Source organism: Helianthus annuus, chromosome 10 (assembly GCF_002127325.2).
Source record: "Helianthus annuus cultivar XRQ/B chromosome 10, HanXRQr2.0-SUNRISE, whole genome shotgun sequence".
NCBI lineage: Eukaryota > Viridiplantae > Streptophyta > Magnoliopsida > Asterales > Asteraceae > Helianthus > Helianthus annuus.
Window position 1 is genome coordinate 31,961,589 of NC_035442.2, and position 23,055 is coordinate 31,984,643.

At 35.2% G+C, this 23,055-nt stretch overlaps 1 protein-coding gene and 1 long non-coding RNA gene across 3 annotated transcripts; both read right to left on the bottom strand.

Moving 5' to 3' along the window:
- Nucleotides 1–1,230: 1,230 nt before the first annotated feature.
- On the bottom strand, nt 1,231–3,229 carry LOC110881105. Its single transcript, XR_002559589.2, has 3 exons — nt 3,149–3,229; nt 2,503–2,757; nt 1,231–1,616 (listed from the first exon to the last, which is right to left on the bottom strand). It is a non-coding gene; the product is annotated as an uncharacterized LOC110881105 (long non-coding RNA).
- Nucleotides 3,230–3,259: 30 nt separating this feature from the next.
- LOC110881104 (phosphopantetheine adenylyltransferase-like) lies at nt 3,260–5,859 on the bottom strand. 2 transcript variants are annotated; one of them, XM_035978561.1, is made up of 4 exons: nt 5,511–5,859; nt 4,800–4,962; nt 4,622–4,693; nt 3,260–3,700 (listed from the first exon to the last, which is right to left on the bottom strand). In XM_035978561.1, the coding sequence occupies exons 2-4, from the start codon at nt 4,932–4,934 to the stop codon at nt 3,653–3,655; spliced, it is 255 nt and encodes an 84-aa protein (XP_035834454.1). In that variant the 5' UTR covers nt 4,935–4,962; nt 5,511–5,859; the 3' UTR covers nt 3,260–3,652. The 2 variants fall into 2 exon arrangements, with proteins under 2 accessions (XP_035834454.1, XP_035834453.1); XM_035978560.1 differs by having other exon boundaries at nt 4,800–4,967.
- Nucleotides 5,860–23,055: the final 17,196 nt, after the last annotated feature.

Below are 23,055 nucleotides of genomic sequence, written 5' to 3' on the forward strand. Positions count from 1 at the left end.
TATATCCCGTGTGACACACGGGTTTAAAAAATACAATTAATAACTTATTATTTAATATGATCTTTTATATCTTAACAATCAAAATAACATCTAAGAGCATTGACATTCGTGCCTTTATATTCATTTAGATAATTTAATATAAAATTTATTTTTCTCTAAATTATCTTTAGTTTTAAATAACGTATCACGTCCATCTCTATATCTATATCTTGATCTAACTCACAAACACTAATTTTATTATTTATTTCTCTTTCCTACAGACTCACAATCTAAAATATAGTTTATTATATACCCGTGAGCTTCACGGGTTATGGGTTGTGTTAAAAAAATTATATATACAAAAGAAATTTTTATATATGATTTCTTTTAAGTGGATAACCATTCATGTTTGGCAAACATTACCAACAAAAAAAGTACCATAACATAAACACATAGGATTAAATTAAATGGGGGCTTGTGAGATTGAATAACTTGCACACATTGACTATGTGGGTCATCCGAACTGAAGCAACTAATTCAACCCATAGAAGAAAAAATACACACATTACACCTACCGATGTACCCAAACAGTGATGAAACTATCATATATACACCATTTATTTATACGCAAACCAAGACTTACACCAGGAAACCCACCCCATTACTTATCCGAACACACACCCACCAAGTAGACATTCCCTTATATTTCTAGTTTTTCACACAAGCCCTGGTATCCACAGATACCTAACTGTATGTGCTTCAAACAGAGAACAAACGTGAAAGTTCACAGGCCGAACAAATATATTTGGTATAGAGTTATAGACCCAACAAATATATTTTTCCAAATTCCTTTATCAACACCAATGAAAAGTGTATACTCCAAATTAGTTATCAACCGGACCAGTTAAAAAAATAACCAAATAAAGTAATCATCGGTTAAAGTCAAAAGGTCAAATTAACCGGTTATTGAAATTAACCGGTTTATGCACCTCTAGCTGTAAGCCTGCAAATTATGCACAGCGGCCAGCGCAGCGAGAAAGGCAGACTCCATAACCGGAGCTCCTAACCTCCATTACGGAGAAGATAAAAGATACGTTCATACGATCGTACATCAACGTCTTCAAAATCACTTCCAAATTCATGGATTTCAGTAGACAAGTAACGGCCGATTGTGACACATTAAGATTCATTAATCTAGCATTATATCGATCTATCGTTTCTGGTAATTGACAACGTTTGTATAATGTGTAGTTCAAAAATATAACTTTTTGTCATTAAAGTAGTTAAGGATATAAGAGGAACACGAAAAATGGTATAAATAAAGTCTAAACAAATATCGGGACAAATTTTAAACCCGAATTCTAAGTTCTCACTGCCTATATATCATGGAAACTTGATTATAGAAACAAATATTCCACATCATTGTATCCGAACCCCTCTAAACGTATCTACACCTTATCTTGTGTATAATCAAAACGAACCTGACGGTGCGTGTGCATGACCATGTGTTCATGAACCTAAACCAAGTTCTTTTGTACTCCCACATTATTTTTTTCTTGCTTGGTTGTTCATGATCATTCTTCTTGTTCATCTTTGGTTGCGCTTTTGTTTTCTGTGGTACACGTGGCGGCTTTTTCCTGCCAAGTAGAATCGGCCCGTCGTTAGAAATCCGTATAAGCAAATATTTATTAGTTCATATGGTACAAAACTAAAACAAAAGCTGCAATAAAATGAACTTCACCACATGCAACATTTTGCAAAATTTAGTTGGTTTCAGACAAGAAAACGCCATGAATGGAGGTTACTTTTGAGTCTATATTTCTACAATGTGTGCAATAACTATCTTTTTTTTAAAACCACAACATTCCTATGGCAGTTACACAAGAATGCATGTTGAGTTTAATTAAAAATAACATAAGATGCTGGTTCCACTCGTTTGTCAAATAACTAAATAACCTTTAATTACACACATACCATGCTTGTCCAAATAAAGGTATAACACTATAACTCTATCTTAAACACTTCGAAAAGGGACGCTGAAAACCCCGTAAATAAGGTATTGCAATTTTATGAGCATGGTGGCAATTTCAAACCCATTTACTTGTTAATGAGTTGATTTGGGCAATGTGTCGAAAAAGAAATGGGTCGAACAGATCATATAAAAAATTAGCTAAAAAACAAATAGGTCGAACAGGTCATTAGTCGCACAAAGTCTATTTTTCATGACATAAACCACATAAACCGTGTTATCTAAAAAACTTACATTATTATTGCAGTGATGCTACTTTTTAATCATATTCGGCGCACTACCTATTTATTAAACTTTTTGAATAATGCAACTTTTGCAACTACATTGCACATTGATTATATATAAAAAAACTTTTGAACAAAAACTGTTATGTTTCAACCAGAACCTACGTGTTCCAACCTGTACAAAAAAATACCCGTTATCCAACCCACTCATTTTTGCCACTTCTCAATAATCGGAAATTTAAGACAATGTTAAAAAGTTTCAAAAGCTACCTTTTCAAGATTTTCATCAAGATGCTGTCGATCTCTTCTGCTATTATACAAAACCGAATCTTCGCCATTTTCCCTTTAGAAATCGAAGTTCTATCAACTTGACTGGAATCTGAAGATGAAGGACTTCCATTAGCAGAACTCATAGAATCGGCTTTAAGTTCATGGTCAACTTCATTTGTCAATGAAGCCTCTTTAGCTTTTTCTGCCTCTTTTTGTTGTTTCCTCCTTGCTTCTTGTTCTTTTAATTGTTTAAATCTGCAAGTCATCATCAAAATAATATAAGAAAAACACGAGACATTTGAACCATAATAATGTTCCAGCTGATATTTTGACCCTGACCCAGTTAATAATGAACCAGTCAATTCAAAATATGTTTTATCTCTGAAAAGTCAAAATGGTAAATAAAAATTAACATAAAAGAAAAACACGAGACATTTGAACCATAATAATGTTACAGCTGATATTTTTGACCCAGTTAATACTGGGACGAACGTGTTATGTGTTGATACATAAAACCTCCTAAATCATTTTATTCAAGAAATTATTTTAGTATTGAGATAAAAAAAGCCAGACCCCAATTAGGGTTTCGATTGGTAAAAAAAGAAGATATGCGCTAGCAACGACACCGATTATTTAAGTACCCTACCTCTGATTTCCAACAGTGTACCTTAGATATAGTATCTCCAAAGGGGTCACCCATTACCATTACTCTTAAAGCCTCTACAACTTACACAAGTCAGTAGCAAAGGTTCCAATTTCCAAAAGACGCTAAAAAACACAGATAATGAAACTACATTGCTGAAACCGGAGAGGGCGACTCTTTGAGAAGTTCACAACCCAACCCACCAGCACCCACAACCAATATACACACTTAATCTTGAAGATCGTACCTCTGCTTCACAAAATCAGACCAAGTTAGCAGCAACTAAAATAATAATAATATTGGAACATAATATGTTATAGGAGTTACTTGGGTACCTGGTTCGAAAGCGGGTCCGACCAGATGCCCTGGCCTTAGGAGAAGCTTATGAAGGTCCCTTGTTCTTGATCATGACCTTGATCTGGCCCCTGCCATTCGATACCTCTTTCTGCCTCCCCTTCCCTTCCCTTCATCTCTTTCTGTATACTCTTTATTCTCTAACCCCTGTTCTTATATGAACACCACCCACAATACACTCCAAGGATCCAACATAACCACCTGCAACAAATACAAACATAGATCATAAGCACTATTAACAATAAAAAGATTAAATGATTAAAAAAAAAGATACACAAAACCAGAACAACAATGATAAAAATCATAACTTTACAACAGATCACATCAAGAACAGAACAACTTGCGGCAAAAACAAAGAATTTATGCATAAAGATCCAGTATATACTTGTATTTATTTTGATTCTTACTGGTGGAGAAAATGTGAAACAAAACCAAATCAAGATTACCGAATTCTGCTGAAAAAGCATCAGACATTCTTCTCTTGCCGGAGCCGGAGCTAAAAGTCATTGAACCATCTTCGTATATGTGTTAAGATGTGATACGCGTCACGCATTTCACTTTTCTCATTCATTCAATCAATCACTCTAAGCCAACACATAGGAAGTGTTCCTACTTTCACTTCAGATAGGTGGATCTTAATAAAAGCGTTCCCACTTTTACCAACTCTAATTTGGTAGAACTTACGGCTTACAACATTCTTAATAGCGTAACTTCACTATTATACTGCATATAGAACAGTAGCATTGGCCACAGGGGCATGTTTACTGGTAAGAACCTCATAGATACTTTGGTTCTATATAAAGCCACTAAGATGAATTCTCATTTGTCATTTCATAGAAAAATATGTTATCCAGTTGTTACATTAACTCCTAAGAAAGAGACGATAGTACATCACCCACACCATGTGTAAAAACTCCAACCAGTAATGGTTGCTTAAGTCTTCTATATCAAGTATTCAACTTGAATCACTATATCATTTTACTGCTAAAGAAATCTGTTGTACTATAAATCATAATCCATAGGTTCTCTATGTGTATTTGAGTACTTGTTTCATTCATGGTGGCAAGTGAAATATATAAGAATTTGCACGTATAAAAAACAGAGAAGGAGCAAGGTCCAAACCTGTTTCTTGGAAATCATAGGTCCATCACAAACACCAACAACAATTCGATCCCTAGCCAACTCTGCAGCTGCCTGTAACCAACAATCAAATCCACCACAACTCAAAAAATAACCAAAATCTCATCCTACGCTTATTATGTGTAGCACGAAATAACAAATACAGATCGTTGACAACAACCTTGAGGAAAAGTCGATGACCATCATGTAAGCGATCAAACGTGCCACCTAGAACAACAGATCCATATGAATTCGGCGGAGAAATAGTTGACAAATCAGACGAAAGCTCTGGAATCGGGTCCTCCACAATTGTCATTTTATCCCAGCTCTTTGATATCTGATTCCTGCTCTATCAAAAAACGAAACTTTTCAACGTATTGTCATTCACAACCGTCCAGTCACATTCATCAAATAAGCTAGAAAACTAATATCCCGCGATAAAATCGCCTAAAAAATTCAATCACTCAGCTGAAATAACTAAAACGCAGCACTTTAGAAGTATCAATAATAATTTTACATTTATCACAAATCTCTTACACAGATACAACTTCATTAACACAAAATAACAACATAAATACATTATTGGACGCAAAATAAATGTCATTTAACTGCATGTTGAGTACGAATTTGAACAAAGTGAGTGCAGCTGGTATCTATCATATGGACCACTACCGCTTCACCCTCATCGTACGATAATTAAGTGAAATTAAAGTACAGCAAAAAAAACCACATGCTAAAACAGAGAAATTAAAGTATAGCAAAAATCCAAGAAAAAAAAAACCTTACCAATAACGTCTATCGAATCAACATCAATTTCAAAGGAACTTTAAACCCAAATTCTATGTCAGGTTAACAAAAATCAAAGAAAAAAAACTAACAAACAAAACCTTACCAATAACGTCTAGTAGATCTAGGATAGCAGATTTCAAGTAAACCCTTAAATTAGAGTTCGAGCGGTTGTCTTTGCAGCTCTGTTACTGTCGTCGGATGGTGGTGATTCGCCTGAATCCCCTTCAACTCTTGTCTCTCTCTCTCTCTCTCAATGGGTTTTCGAATTTGTTTTGTAGATCTGGCTTGGGAAACAATGAATTTGAATTTTGAAGAAGAAAGGGAAAGATGGGTATGAGCTGGGTTTTTGACGTTTTGTGTGTACAGGGTGAAAGAGATGTTACAGAGAGAGTTGGGGACTGTGCTTTAGTTAAACATAAAAAAGTAAAAAATCTCACAAAATTACACATAAGATTATACTAACGTGGAGGGGCTAGAATTTTGACAAGTGTGTTGGTTTAATGAGGTGATGCCAAGTGGCAGAACCTTGTTGTTTTATTAGGTATAGAGATTAATTAATTTGATGAATTAATGGACTGAGACTCGCCTAGATAGTAGAACAATCAACACTATTTCTTTCTTGTCAATTGTCATGTTTCGTGGGATAATGTGACGTTCAATTTCTTAAAAGAGTTAAATGTCATTTTAGTCGTTGGGTCATTTTTTTCAGTTTAATTCAAATGTTTCATTTATTATTTGTGGGTTTAAAAAGGTTTTATTATTGCCTATTTTAGTTAACTGTGTTAACTTCATCTATTCTTTTGGTTAACGAGAAGGGCAATTTGGTCATTTTATATTACCGAATTGCCCTTCTAGTTAACAAAATTACATCTCGTTAATAGAAAAAATGGATGAATATGCCTAGTGGACTAAACTGGCAACGGTGAAACCTTTTTGGACCCTCATACAAAAAATGAAACCTTTGTACTAAACTGGCAAAATAGTCCAAACCAAAGGGACTAAAATGACATTTAACTTCTTTTAATTTACAGAGCTTTTGATTTTTTTAATAAGATTTTTTATCTTGTTGAGGGCCGATTTTTTCAACATACCTTGAGAAGCTGGCATTTAGATTGAAAATAAATAACACCTTAATTTATTATATTAATTCTCCTATATATTAACTAGGTTAGAACCCCGTGTAATACATGGGTTGAATAAATGTAATTTTATATACCAAATAATAAAAATATATCTCTAAAACCTCGTTTATTACACAGGTTAAATAAATGTAATTTTATATACCAAATCATAAAAAATATATCTTTAAAAAACTTGTTTATTACATAGGTTGAATAAATGTAATTTTATATATTAAATAATAAAAAAAATATCTTTAAGAATCTCGTCGATTGTACGGGTTGAGTAAATTTAATTTTATATATTAAATAATGAAAAAGTTACATTTTTAAGAACTTATGTATTGTATAGGTTGAACACATGTAACTTTATATACCAATCAATAAAAAGTTTTATCTTGTTATATCTTTATAAACCTTGTGTATTATACGGATTAAATAAATCTAATTTTATATACCACAAAATAAAAAAATTATATTTTTAAAAATCCTGTGTATCACACGTGTTGCATAAATGTAATTTTGTATAGTAATTAATAAAAATATTATATCTTTAAAAAACCTGGTTTATTACACAGGTAAAATGAATCTAATAAAAAAATTATATTTTTAAAAAAACTAACGGATATACTCGATATATGGTTGATGGGATGATTGTTGTGATGATTCTTATAAATGTCACGTAAACATAGTGAATACCGTATTTGAGTTGAGAGTTGAACAAAAAAATAAAAGTATAGAACCAATAAACATTGGTTAATGTATTTGTTTACTCCTTATAAAAATTTATGAAATAGGTTCTATCCTTAACCAATTTAGTTAAATAAAATAAATAAATCATTTACATTATATTAATTTATATTTAGTGTACGTCTTTTGTTAATTTCAGAATAAATAATTTAGAAATCTACAAATAAACATATTTCGATTTTTTATATGTGAAATATAATTAAGGCAATGCATATATTTAATTACATATAGTTATTATCTCATAGGCCTTTTAATTTTAATCATATTTTAAAATAACTTTATAACATATATATGAATTGTTCTATTATTAACTACGTTATTATTTTATATCATATTTTAATTAATAACTTTCTTTATTAATACGTATTTATAGACTTTTAATTTTAATAAATAACTATGAGATAAACTTTCTTGATCATTTTAATACAAATTAAAATTCATATTGATATCCGTTACAACTTTCTTGATCATTTTAAATTTATTGTATTAATTTAATTAATTATCTTTTAATTAATACTAATTGTCTATAATTAAGTTGGATAGAGATCGAAAAAACTAAAAAATAGATGACTTCAATAAATGACATGTGTCCTTTTATTGGTTTCTTTTATTATATAGTATAGATAAGTGAATCAAATGAACAGTAAACTACAAATATAATAAAATATTATATACAGTCTTTTTATAGTTTTATTATCTTAATATTATAATAATTGTTATCACCTTTACTTTTTAAGTCTGATAAGCTTGATGTTAACCAGTACTTGTATCGAAAATACTGGTTAGTTATCGGTACATGAACGTAAAAACCAGCACCAGCCCGGTACATAAAACGCCAAAATTCGATACCGGATTGAGTATGATAATCTTTTAGTTCGAGAAATTTGGTACTGCTACCCAGTACCATTTGCTCATCCCTGATCACGAGTACCGTACAAACACTAACGGTATCGTACAACTTTTTTTTAGTTTCAGGGGTAGGGATGCGCTCGATGCCAACTGATACCGAATCGGTATTGGTACCGAAAATACCGGTTACATTATTGGTATATGAAGGTAAAAACCGGTAGCGAACCGGTACTAGGAACGCCAAACGTCAGTACCGAACTGGCACTTAGGATCTTTCGGTTCAGGAAATTCGGTACCGGTACCCATTACTATTTGCTCATCTCTGACTACAGGCTTCTACCGAACAACATCATTACCATACAACTTTTTTAGTTGATTTTTCTTCGGTTATTTTTTAGTGTTTTTTTCTACATTTTTTTTATTCTTGTTAGCAATTCCGTGTGCAACGCGTAGTGATTTGAAACACATATAAACACAGACTAAATAACAAAAGAAGTTCGCCACAACGCGACGACGGTTTTTATAACTAGTTTAATAAATAAATGGATTTGAGACTCATCAGGATAGTAGAACAATTAACACCATTTCATGTGAGTCACACGGTTACAAACATAGACTTGGTTTAAAGACGTGTGGCAAAATCACCTGACACCCACAAAACCATCTCACAGTTTTCTTAGGCTGAAGGGTATGGAGAGTCTCATTCCTAAGAGATGGGCCGTCACGTCACCGCCACATAAGCTCGGCTTGGAGGGGATGGATCTAATGGGGCGGGGGATGAACCCCTTTATATATATATAGGGTAGGGATCCTAAGAGAAGTCCACCCTATATGAGAAACTTGAGAAGCATTCTGGACCACACATTTTTCTAAGCCTTTCGTAATATACACATATGTATAGTTTAAAATTGACTATATACATATGTGTATAACTCAATATACATATATGTATATAGTCAATTTTAAACTATACATATGTGTATATTACGAAAGGCTTAGAAAAATGTGTGGTCCAGAATGCTTCTCAAGTTTCTCAACTAGCCTATCACTTCTCACATGATCCTTATCCTATATATATATATATATATATATATATATATATATATATATATATATATATAGAAAGTATAATGTACTTCAGGGCTTAACCTACATTAACATACATGACAAAAAATATAACGTGCGTTATTATCATAGAACGTGCGTGATTATAGTCTCATGCGTGATTATGTGGTCCCATGCGTGATTATGTGGTCCCATGCGTGATTATACTCCTGATCCAACGGTTACCATTGTCTCCTACGTGATGTATGATAAGGCTTTTTGTATGTTAACCTTACTATATATATATATATATATATATAGCTGTGTGTGTGAGGAGAGAGAAATTGAGCCCCGTCGAGAACGGCTGGTGGGAGACGCTGGGGAAGGGCCGGACCGAGGGGGGCGGTGTGGGGGACCGGCGCCGGGCCTAAGCCGGCCCCCATACCGTCTGGTCTTATGAACCACTGTACAATCAACATTTGCATAGAACACATACTTAAGTAGGTAGGTTCAATCATTTTGCAACACTACTTTTGTTTTATTTATTTATAACAATTATGGCCCTATAATGAGTTTTAAATTTACATATGGAGTAAACTGTCAAAATGGTCCCTGAGGTTTGGTCACTTTTGCCACTTTAGTCCAAAACTCAAACCTTTCGAATCTGGGTCTCTGTGGTTTCAATTTTGTTGCCATTTTCATCTAAAAGCAAAATCTGGTCAGATTTTTCAGTTAATATCTAGTTTTTTTGTCTTTTTCCTCCCTTTTAATGAAGCGGCAAAATGGTTAGATTTTTTTAATTTGTTATAATAAACCTTAAAAGACCATTTTGCCCTTCATTAAAAGGGAGGAAAAAGACAGAAAAGCTGGATGTTAACTGAAAAATATGACCAAATTTAAATTTTGGATGAAAATGACAATAAAATTGAAACCACATCACATACAGATTCAGAAGGTTTAAATTTTAGACTAATGTGACAAAAGTCATCAAAACTCATGAAACATTTTAACAATTTACTCTTACATATGTCACTATTGAATTTATATTTTAGGGCGTGTAGGTTCCGTTTTTTGCCGAGGCCGATTTTTTTAACATTCTCAAACATGGGTGTGTAGATTAAAAAAAAATAACACCTTCATTTTATTTTATTATATTAATTTGATAAATGAGTGGACTGAGACTTACCTGGATAGATAACAATCAACACTATTTCTTGTCATGTTTCTTGGGATGATGTGATGTTGACTTAATTTCTTTCAATTTACTCAGCTTTTGACGATTGTTTTGGCTCTTTGCAAGGATAGATACAAGAATTTATGCCGTGGATTTTGGTGTGTCCATTGTTTTATATTTATCGGTAGAAAAATGATGGAATTCCTGATCTTAAAGTAGGGATAAGATCGGTATCATACCGGTACCGTACCGGTACCGATACCGTAAATACCGTTACCGAAATTGAAGAAAAGTGGATACCGAATACCGTACCGAATTTCTCAGTTCGGTAACGGTACGGTACCGGTATCGGTACCGGTATTTCGGTATTTTACCGCATTGGTACCGCTTTTGTGTTTTCCATTGGTTACCTAAAAAAATATCACGTAAATCCATCCATCCGTTATTAACTGAATTAGCGTAATATATAGTGGAAAAACTAGATAAACGTATGTAGTAAAAACTAAAAAATCAAAGGAAAGCATACATGTGTTCGAATTTTAAAGATAAGTTTAGAATAAAATATAACTTTAATTTATTGGTGGCAAACCTGTAACTTATTATGCTGTACTCATAAAGTACTTTTTTCTAGTTTCAATTTACTACAACAAAGAGCTTTTAATCATGTTTTTCTTAACAAAAACTGTGATTTTACAAAGAGTATATGACGAATTCCTATGCCACGTAAGCAATATATTGACCCCTTCTGTTGATTAACGAATATACTTGCTCATATGAGTTCAAAGTCATGAAAATATAAAGGAGAACAATAATAATTAATAGAAAATATAAATGAGAACAATGATAATTAGTAGTATTGTAGTAGTTCTTTGAAGTTTGTACTTTGAAGAAGATGGCTTTGGATCTTTAATTAATCGCAAGACGTAGATTACTTTGGAATGGAAAATAAGATATTTTAGGTTTAGGCTATGTTTTATATTAGTACAAGACTATGATAAATTAATTATATTTGTCAAAAAATACCTTAGTAAAATTCGGTATTAATACCGCTTTTTACCGAAAAATTACCGGTACCGATACCGTTATTTACCGATACCGAATTTTGAAAATTCTAATACCGATACCCGTACCGTTTATGATTATTCGGTACGGTACCGGTACGGTACCGGTATGGTACCGGTACGGTACCGGTATTTCGGTAAAAAATCTCATCCCTATCTTAAAGATCTTTTTGTGAACAAGATTAATAGATAGCCTAATTAAATTTTGATTAAGGTGTATGATTGAAGTTTTGATGCTTCAAATTATTTTTAAAATTTAAGATAAATTATGTGTATGGAAAATTTAGTTGTAGTTGTATATGTCGCGTCATATGGCATATTATCAGAGACAAACAAAGTTAATGCTCCATTACAATAGGATTGATCTTGTAACCGAGAGTGAAACTCAGAAGTATAACTGATCAAACTGTCAATATGAATTATTACCGGGCGAACGGGTTTTAGTTTAAATTATTAAAATTCAATTCACATAAAAACACACGAGAATCGAATTTGATGGGAAAGTTAGTGTGATTAATGGTAAAACCTTGATGATTCCCATTGATCATTGTACAAGTTTAAATACAAGAAGATGTTACAACAAAGATGGAGAGAATATCTCTCTTTAATAAAAATATACAAATCACAATAAATGAAATTGAAGGAGGTGATTGACTAGGAAGGAATCAAGGAGAAGAGATGATTCCTAGGCTTGTGTTATGGGATATGTTGACACCCCCCATCAATGCGAGATGGCGGTTGACCTAGACGAAGCATTGTGCGAAATCGCTCAAATAACGGTTTTGGAAGACCTTTTGTGAAGATATCCGCAACTTGCTTGTCGGTGGAGATAAACTTGGTGTGAAGACGACCTGCGGCAACTAGTTCCCGAACGAAATGATAGTCTATGTCGATGTACTTTGCTCTTTTGTGAGAGATCGGATTTTGAGTTAGGAACAAAGCACTCTTGTTATCACACAACAATGTCGGACGTCCTGGTGGTAAAGCTTTAAGTTCCCGTGGGAGATTTGTGAGCCAAATGATTTCTGCTGCCGTGTTTGCCATAGCCCTATATTCGGATTTACAACTGGACCGTGAGACTGTAGGCTGCTTCTTTGCACTCCAAGAGACCAAGTTTCCACCTAAGTAGATACAGTAGCCATAGGTGGATCTTCTAGTGTCGATACATCGAGGCCAATCTGCATCTGAAAAACCTAGTAAAGTAGTGTTAGGAGGTCTATCAAAATATAAACCATGAGTCAAAGTGCCTTTAACATATCTAAGAATTCGCTTGACCAACTGAAAATGGGTGGTGGTGGGTTATTGAAGGAATTGACTGGCTTGGTTTACGGCATAGGAAAGGTCGGGTCGAGTGATAGTGAGGTATTGAAGGCCACCAACAAGAGAGCGATAAAGAGTAGGATCATGAAAGGGATGACCCTGGGAGTGGAACACATCTTTAGATGTGAGGAGTAGCAACGGGTTTGGAATCAAGAAGACCGGCTCGAGTTAATATGTCACGGGCATATTTGGATTGATTTAGGAATAAACCCGAGTCAGTGTGCGCAGAGGCGTCTCCGAGAATTCACGTACCCTGTTCGAGCTTGAAAAAATATGCCCTTCCGTACAGTGGCGAAGCTTGAGATTTCCGATCGGGGGTCGATATACCTAATAAAATTATAAAATCGGGGGGTCAAAACGTATATATCTAAAAAATTCTATACGAAAAATATATAGTGGACACTACTATAATGTTTTATTATTATTTAAAAAATAATAATCAAATTAGTATCGATCTCAATAAACCTAATGCCAAGTGGACTAAATTCAAAACCATAAAAAATAATAATCAAATTAGTATTGAGCTCAATTAACCTAGTGCCAAGTGGGCTAAATTTTAAACCATAAAAAATTATTTGTAAATGGACCTATATTGGAATTGTTATGTGTTTACCATTTAAAAAAAATAACATACACATACCAGATTTTTTTTTAAATCTCGTGCCCCTCGAAATCATGGGCTTTGTGCGGAGGTCCTCCCCGCACACCTTCAAAGCCGGCACTGAGTGTGCATCACCTCCAAGCCGAGAAAAAATTGAAGCAATCCAAGGTCTTTAATTTTGAATTCCTTGTTAAGACGTGTGGTGAAGTTGGTAATAAAAGTGTCATTATTACCGGTGATAATGATGTCGTCCACATAAACAAGGAGATAAATTAAAATACCATGGCGTTGGTAGGTGAATAGAGAAGGGTCGGATCTACTATTTTCAAATCCGAGAGTAAGCAAGAAGTTGCTTAAGCGTTGAAACCAAGCACGAGGTGCTTGTTTTAGACCATAGAGAGCACGATTGAGTTTGCACACATGATTGGGTTTGTTTGGATCTTCAAAACCGGGAGGTTATTCCATAAAAACCATTTCGGTTAAGTAGCCAATTAGGAAAGCATTGTTTACATCTAACTGATTGTGGCAAGGCTTAGGACAACACGGATGGTAGCGGATTTGACGACCGGACTAAAGGTATGTGAAAAATCGAGTCCCAGTATTTGAGTGAAGCCTTGAGCTACAAGACGGGATTTGTAGCGATCAAGAGAGCCGTCAGATTTATATTTTATCCTATAAATCCATTTGGAACCAATGATGTTGGTGTGTGATGGTCGAGGAACGAGATGCCATGTGTTGTTTGTACGCAAGGCTTGTAATTCCTCGTTCATCGCTTGAATCCATTTGGGGTGTTTAAGAGTCGTTTTATTCCCTTGGGAACATGTGATGAGAAAAAGCAACTGTGATTTTCAAAGGTTTTTGGTTTGAAAATGCCATCTTTTGCTCGAGTGATCATGGGATGAATGTTATGAGGCGGGTGTGATGAAGATGAGTTGGGAGAATCCGAACCAGAGGTATCGAGTTGATGCGGAAGGGTGGTAGAGGGGCTTGAGGATTGAAGTGGGCTTGAATGAGGAGGTGTGGTTGGGCTATGAGGAGCGGGGGGAGTTGGGCTGGAGTGTTGGGCCGATGAGGATGGTTCGTTTGGTTTGACATGGAAGGGGTCGATGTTGTGTTGGAAGGGTGTGGTGAAAATGGGCCGATGGGTTCAGGTTGGTTGTGGTGAGTTGGGCCGGATGTGGAAGGGAAAAATAATGGATCATCGAAAACAGAAGGGTGGGGTTGAGTTGTTGGTGAGGTTGTGTTGTTTTGGTTGGTGAGAGATGGGCCGAGAGATGGTGATGATGGGCCAGGAGAGGTGGGTTTGTCATGGGATTTTGGGCTGTTTTGGGAGGGTGAGGGTAAATGGTCATCAAAGTTTGTAATAGGTAAGTTCGTAACATCCGAAGATGTCGAGGAGGTTTGGAATGGTAGGTTGTCCTCATCAAATCTAGCGTGTCGTGTGGTGTATACCCGTCCGGTTGTGGTGTCAAGACATCGAAAGCCTTTGTAACGTGGACTATAACCGATGAATATGCAAGGTGTGCTTCTAGGAAGTAGTTTATTTTTTGTGTAGTCACGTAGATATGGGTATACACGACAACCAAAAACATGAAGATTTGAATAGGTGGGTGGTTGATGAAAAAGGATTTCAAACGGAGATTTGTTGTTTAAAATGGGTGTGGGGAGGCGATTTATGATGAAGGTCGCGGAGGTAAAAGCATCAAACCAAAGATTTGGAGGAGCATGAGCGTTGAACATCATGGCTAACCTAGTTTCGGTTATGTGACGGTGTTTGCGTTCCGCACACCCATTTTGTTCGGGTGTGTGAGGACATGATAACCGATGATGTATGCTATTTTGTTTAAAGAAATTTTGCACTTGATGATTTGTAAATTCGGTTCCACCATCGCTTTGGAAAACTTTGATGGTTGTTGAAAATTGGTTTTGTACAAAAGGTAAAAAAGTTGTGAGAACATTGTAGGAATCCGATTTCGCCTTTAATGGATAAAACCAAGTGAACCGAGAATAATCATCTATAAATATGACATACTATCGGTAACCATCGGTAGATGGAACGGGGGCGGGTCCCCATAGATCGCAATGAATCTAAAACATGTTGTGCGCGTTTAGAATTTTCAATAAATGGTAAATGCTTAGCTTTTGATAATTCGCAAGAATTGCATAGACCTGGTTTAGGTAACAAAGATGTAACAAAAACATGTCCAAGTCTTTTAAATTATAAATTGTATCAAAAGAAACATGGCCAAGGCGACTGTGCCATTTATTGAAAGAAGCACGAAGGTGCGTAGAAGAAAGTGCGGCAACAAGGGACTTGTGACTTTGAGTGAGGACATAGAAGCCGTTTTCACATGTGCCTCTTGCTAGAACTTCCGATGTTTTTCGGTCCTGTATATGAAAATAATCATTGGAAAACAAAACATCAACAGGCGAGTCATTTGTTAATCTACTAATGGAAAATAGATTTTTGTGAGGTTTGGAACAACTAGCACATTTTTTAATGAAATGGAATTATTTGTATTAGTTTTTCCATTGTGGGTTATGGGTAATGATTCCCCATTACCAAATGTGACTCGAATGTTTTTGGTTTGAGGTTGTGAATGAGTTAGACCAAAAGTAGTAGGAAGCATATGTGTGGTAGCACCTGAATCGGCAGTCCAATCCGAAGTGTCTGTTGCGACATTGCATTGAGCAAGGGAGGCATCGGCTAGATTAGCATCAAGAGATTTTTTAGCAAAAGAACCAAGGTTTGGACAAGTAGTGGCGTAGTGCCCCTCTTTTCGGCATAACTGACATAAGGGTGGTCGTTTGGTGTATGAACCTGTGCGACCATGATTATTGTTTGAGTGTCGTCCTCTTCCACGGAATAAGCCGGTACGATTTTTGGTTTGATTCACGTAGAAATCGGCTTGGGGAGGTTGAGACCCATGGAGTTTTTGGACAAACATTTCTTGGTTTTCGGCATTAGCTAAGAGGTCACGAAAAGAAGGCGCGGGATGGATGGTTCGTTGAGATGTGGAGAAGTTTTCAAAGGAGGCGCCTAGTCCACAAAGGAACCAATGACGCTTATCCTCATCACTTATGGGATGCCCAATAGCGGCTAGTTGGTCGGATAGGGACTTGAATTTTCGTCCAAATTCGGACACGGAGGAGTCACCTTTTTGAAGGGTTCGAAGAGTATCCTTTAGATTGTGAATACGTTCGATCGAACAAAGGCTATAGGCATCGGCTAGAGCTTTCCAAACGCTAGCAGCCGTGGTGTGGTCGATGGTCTCTGCCATGGCCTCTTCGGTTAGAGTGGAATTTATCAAAAGGAGGACCTTTTGATCATTAGTTTTCCAAGATAGGTATGCGGGATTGTCCGAGGTTTTATTTTCGGAAGTTATGTTTTCTAGTTGGGGAGTGGTCGAACCATTGACATGACCGAGTAAATTGAGACAGACCAAAACCGGTGTAAATTGTTTCTCCCATGGAATATAGTTGGTGGAGTTCAACTTAATGTTAATGAGATGGCTAAGAGAATGGAGAGGGATGGAGGAGAGATCAGATGTATTGTTGGTTGTCATTTGGAGTAATCGGTTGGCAGAGAAAAAAAAAAGAAGCAGGAAGAATAAGAGAGAAGGTCACCGAATTCAAAGAGGAAAAAGGTTTTGATCTTGGCTGGCTGATACCATGTGATTAATGGTAAAACCTTGATGATTTCTATTGATCATTGTACAAGTTTAAATACAAGAAGATGTTACAACAAAGATGGAGAGAATATCTCTCTTTACTAAAAATATACAAATCACAATAAATGAAATTGAAGGAGGTGATTGACTAGGAAAGAATCAAGGAGAAGAGATGATTCCTGGGCTTGTGTTATGGGATATGTTGACAGTTAGCTAAGTACGTGGAAGGGAATCGTGGGGCAAGGGTGATAATTTGTCAATCAGAGCATTCACCTTTGGGTATCTCCATCTTTTTCATCATCTCCAAAATTTAAGGATTGCCTCTAATTTATATCTTCTTCAGAGTACTCATGTTCCTTTCTTCATCTCTATCAATATAATTTAACTAAAAATATCATTTCCTCTAAATTTTACTTATATTATAAAAACATTTCACAACTCCTTCTCTATTTCTATATCTAACTCAAAAATACTTATTCTTTTTTCTTATCTTTCTTAGTTGTAAATTTGAATTTTTATTGTTATCTATTTAAGTATTAGAAAAAACTAGGTTTAAAGAATTTCGTTGCGTTGCAGTGAATTTCTTTTGTTATTTAGTCTGTGCTTACATGTGTTTTGAAATTACTACGAGCGTGTTGTGAACGGAAACCGAAAGAAAATCAACAAAAAAAGTTGTATGGTAACGATGTTGTTCATATGAAACCGTCAGAGATGAGCATATTGTTTTGGGTACCGGTACCAAATTTGTCGAACCGAAAGATCTTAAGTACCAATTCGGTACCGATTTTTGGCGTTCCTGGTACCGATTCATTATCGTTTTTACCTTCATATACCGGTACCGTAACCGGTATTTTCGGTACCAGTACTGGTTCGATATCGGTTGACACCAAATTTATCCCAACCCCTGATATTAAATTAAAAATTAAAGTTAAAAAGTAAAGAAAATAAATATTATTATAAAATGAAAATAATAAAAGAATAAAAAAACTATATATTATTGTAATATTAAAATCGTTATTCATTTCAATTCCTTTATTAATATATAGTAATAATAAAAAGCGGGCTTAAATTTGGTGACGAAAATAACTCGTTTTTCCATAAAACTATCTCCATTAATTCGGCCAGAAACAGGATTCAAGGTCTGTTTTTTCACAATAGGATGGTGACGGATCCGGCGGAATTAAAAGAGGAGATTAGGCGTTGGTTTAAAAAACAACTTGCGGAGCCGATTAGATGTAGGCCAGATTTTTTTAAAGACGGGTTGCCTACTCTATCGGCGATATATGGTAATTTGCTATGCGAACAATTCAGCGAAAAAAAAGTCTTCGAAGCTTTAAAAAGGTGTGATGGCGGAAAAGCGCCGGGACCGGACGGGTTTTCTTTAAAGTTTTTCAAAGTTTTTCAAAGTTTTCTGGGGTAGTTTTAAAACTAAGTTTGTGGAGGTGTTAAAGGAATTTCACTCGACTGGTAGGATAAGTGAGGGATGCAACTCTTCTTTTGTTGCTCTCATTCCGAAATCTAAAGACCCTCATAGTATTTCCAACTTCAAGCCTATTTCTTTGGTTGGGTCGATTTACAAAATCATTGCCAAGGTTCTTGCCAATAGACTCAAGTCTGTGATTGGAAATATTACGTCCCCAGTGCAATCCGCTTTTGTTGGTAACCGCAATATTCTTAACAGCCCGCTTATTGTAAGTGAGATGGTAGCTTGGGCCAAAAAAACAAAGATGAAGTTGTTGGTCTTTAAAGTTGATTTCGAAAAAGCGTACGATTCCATTAATTAGAAATTTCTCTTAGGGATCATGGAAAAGATGGAATTCCCTCATAAATGGATTTCTTGGATTAAAGGTTGCTTGGTCTCGGGTACGGGGTCTGTGTTAGTGAATGGGTCGCCAACCAAAGAATTTAAGTACAAACGCGGGTTACGTCAAGGCGATCCTTTATCTTCGTTCTTGTTTATCATTGCCATGGAAGTTGTTACTCTTTTTATAAATAGGTTGGTTAATGTGGGCCTGTTTAAAGGCTGTCAACTCCCGAATGGCGGTCCCACTATTTTCTCATCTTTGCTATGCAGACGACGTGGTTTTCTTAGGCCTATGGTCGGAGGATAATGTTATTGCTTTAAATAGATTTTTAAGATGGCTTAACCTTGTGAGTGGGCTCAAGATAAATCGCCGGAAATGCAAAATCTTCGGCACTGGGGTCGACGCCAATGAAATTGAGGATCTCGCCAGAAAAGTTAAATGTGATGTTGGTTCTCTCCCATTTGAGTACTTGGGTATTCCGATCGGAGTCAACATGAAGAGAGCTAAGTTTTAGAAACCGGTTATAGATAGGTTCACTTCTAAACTCTCCAAATGGAAAGCCAAAAATCTCTCGTTTGCGGGCCGTATGACGTTAGAAAATCGGTGCTTGGTAGTTTGCCGTCCTATTTTCTTTCGTTATTTGTGGCTCTGAAATGTATGATCAAAAAGTTGGAGAAAATTAGAAGAGAGTTTATATGGGGCAAAGCAAATAACAGAAACAAACTTAGATGGATAAAATGGGACCTTCTGTTGAAAGCGAAAAAAACTGACGGAATGGGTTTAGGGAGCATCCAAAATTTCTATTACGCGATGCTAACTAAGTGGTGGTGGAGAATTAAAGCCGATCCTAATCATCTTTGGACTGAGGTTGTCGCGGCGATACACGGTGGCAATTCGACCTCATTTTCTAATAACCTTATTCCTTTAAAATCTATCCCGGGAGTTTGGAAGGATATTGGCACTACGGATTCGGTGTTAGTCAAACTCGGTTTGAACATAAAAGAGAACCTCGTGGCAGACGGGAGCGTGTGGAAATGGAGAAGTGGCCCTAGTGGATCATTTTCGGTATGCCAGGTCCGTAGAGATATCGAGAAGCTTACTATGGTAGAGGATAACGACTGTGTAGCGTTCGATTGGAACAATTGGGCTCCGCCGAAAGCTAATTACTTACTTTGGAGGGCTCAATTGGGTAAGATAGCTTCCAAAGTGGGATTGTTGCAAAGGGGTGTTCCCATTGGGGATAGTTTGTGTCCTCGATGTGGGTTGTATGACGAGGATCCGGATCATATCTTCGTTAATTGCTTATGGGCCCAATGCATTTGGTGGAACATTTTGGCTTGGCTGCGGATTAGTTTTATCAATTGCAACAACCTAAAATAGTTTATATCGCAAGTCAAACAGAACCCGGGGGATAAAGTTTGGAGAAAGATCGTGTATACGGTTGTTTTGGCGACGATTTGGAACCTGTGGAGAGCTAGAAATGAAAAGGTTTTTGCGGGTTCCTTCATTCCGATCCGTAAGACGGTGGAGCAGATAAAAGAAGAAGCATCCATTTGGATTTGCAACACGTCCAAGCTAAAGAAGCCAACATGGGAGAAATGGAAGGACTTTGATATTATCGATCAAATGTAATCTATTTTTAGTGTGCTTTTCTTTTTGGAGTTGTCTGTTTTTTCCAGCTTCTTGCTGGCTTTATATATATATATATATATATATATATATATATATATATATATATATATAGAGAGAGAGAGAGAGAGAGAGAGAGAGAGAGTAGGGTTCCTACGGAAAATGTGTTTTTCCTAGAAAGTCTAGGAAGCGATCTTGTCCATCCGATTGGTGTGTTTAAGGGTTGAGATTAAATCAATGGCAATCTTGTAATAATTAACTATATTTAATAGATTGTTTTAAATGAGTAGGGGCAATTTCGTCCTTATGTGTGATTTAAACCAATAAAAAATAATCGTCAAAGATATCACATCTCCTTAATACACGCCAATTTCCCTCCCTCTCTCTTTCTCTCTCTAAACCCAAATTCGGAAACCCCCAAAATCATACCAAAAATACCTAAAATCATGGATGAAGATAAGAGATTTTCCTTGTTCCATATACGTAAGATCAAGCTTTCATTGTACTGCGTGTTTTACAAAGCGATTACGGGTGATTCTTGTTTGTAATTGACGGTATTTTGTTGGTTGTAGGGAAGAGATTCAAAAAGCAGGAAACTTTGGAAAGGATAGATAGCAGCGGAACAGTTACCGGAAGCCGATCGAAAGCTGGGGCGAAATCTGCTGATGTAAAACACATTTGTATGAATCTGCTTGCTGTTAAAACACAGCTGTATGAATCTGAATTGCTGTCAAAACACAGCTGTATGAATCTGAATGATAAAACACATTTGTATGAATCTGCTTGCTGTTAAAACACAGTTGTATGAATCTGAATACTAAAACACAACTGTATGAATCTGCTTGCTGTTAAAACACAACTGTATGAATCTGCTTGCTGTTAAAACACACCTGTATGAATCTGAATGCTAAAACACAACTGTATGAATCTGCTTGCTGTTAAAACACAACTGTATGAATCTGAATGCTAAAACACAACTGCATGCATCTGCTTGCTGTTAAAACACAACTGTTTGAATCTGAATGCTAAAACACAACTGTATGAATCTGCTTGCTGTTAAAACACAACTGTGTGAATCTGAATGCTAAAACACAACTGTATGAATCTGCTTGCTGTTAAAACACAACTGTATGAATCTGAATAATAAAACACAGCTGTATGAATCTGCTTGCTGTTAAAACACATCACCAAGAACAAACTGTTAAAACACAGTACCAAGAACATGCTGATAGATTCCAGCAAGAAAACGAAGGAATGATTGATATTACGTGAGATCAGAAATCGAAAACAAAAAATTCCGAAATTTATGTATAGTTAGTTATTGAAGATAATTTCCTAAAATAAAAATAGATTGTGAAAGTACATAAATGCCCTTTTAGATAAAATCTTTCAATGCCACATGTCGCGTTCTTATTGCTTCCTAGACTTTCTAGGAAAAACACACTTTCCACCCAACTCCTACTATATATATATATATATATATATATATATATATATATATATATATAGGGTAATGCTAGATAAAAAACCCTAAAATTCTTAGAAAACTCTGGAAACCCAAATGGGAAGCCATTTTTACCCAACCTCCCGACATTTTTTTTTTGAAAAAAATTACACATGTAATATACATGTTTTAGAGTGTTTTGGGCCAAAAAAAACAAAAAAGCGCCGAAGGGATTTTTTTAAAAAAAATAAACAAATTTCAGCTCCTAACACGTGTTAAGCAAAAAAGACATAATTTTCCTGACATTCGCTGAAACTTTTTTTTTTTTTTTTAAAATATCCCTTCGGCGCTTTTTTGATTTTTTTGGCCCAAAAGTCTTAAAAACATGTATATTACATGTGTTATTTTTTTCAAAAAAAAAATGTCGGGAGCTTGGGTTTTCTAGGGTTTTTTTATATATATAGGGTTTTCTATATAGCCCAACCCTATATATATATATATATATATATATATATATATATATATATATATATATATATATATATATATATAGGGGAATATTCATTTGAGAAGAAATTTAGTGTGAGAAGAAAAAGAAGAAAGGACATAATGGTAAACATGAAATAGTTTATAACTCCTCACATTAATTATGTTATCTCTAATTAATAAAGCAAAAAACATTTTATCCTACACATTTCAAAATTTATCCTACATATGTCTTACACTTACCGAAATTTACCCTACGCATATCTAAATTTATCATACACATTTAAGAATTTATCATACACATATACTAAAATTTATCCTACACATGTCGAAAATTGTCCTTCACCCTAAATTATTTTATCTTGAAAGAGTATATTTAAAAGTGAGTTACAAGTTTAATTATTACTAACTAATTACAATTAGAAATTTTACCTATATGCCCTTATTAATAACATTAAATGCACATATTAAATGAAGTAAATGACGCATTTCTATTGGTTTAAAACTTATTCTTTTTATTCTTATAAAATTTTTCTTTTTATTTGAACCTTCCACTATATATATATATATATATATAAAGTTTGTTTGTCGTTAAAAAAATAATAATATATAGTAATAATAATAATTGTACATTAATTAATGTCGGGGTGGAGATAGTTGGATAGTGGGGATGGCGAGAATAAGATCATGGCATTC

Excerpts from the sequence above, each read along its gene's own strand:
- LOC110881104 (XM_035978561.1), bottom strand. The coding sequence starts at position 4,934 with ATGACAATTGTGGAGGACCCGATTCCAGAGCTTTCGTCTGATTTGTCA. Across the intron at positions 4,694-4,799 it reads GTCATCGACTTTTCCTCAAG|GCAGCTGCAGAGTTGGCTAG; the intron begins GTTGTTGTCAAC and ends TGTTGGTTACAG. Across the intron at positions 3,701-4,621 it reads CTATGATTTCCAAGAAACAG|GTGGTTATGTTGGATCCTTG; the intron begins GTTTGGACCTTG and ends TATTTGTTGCAG.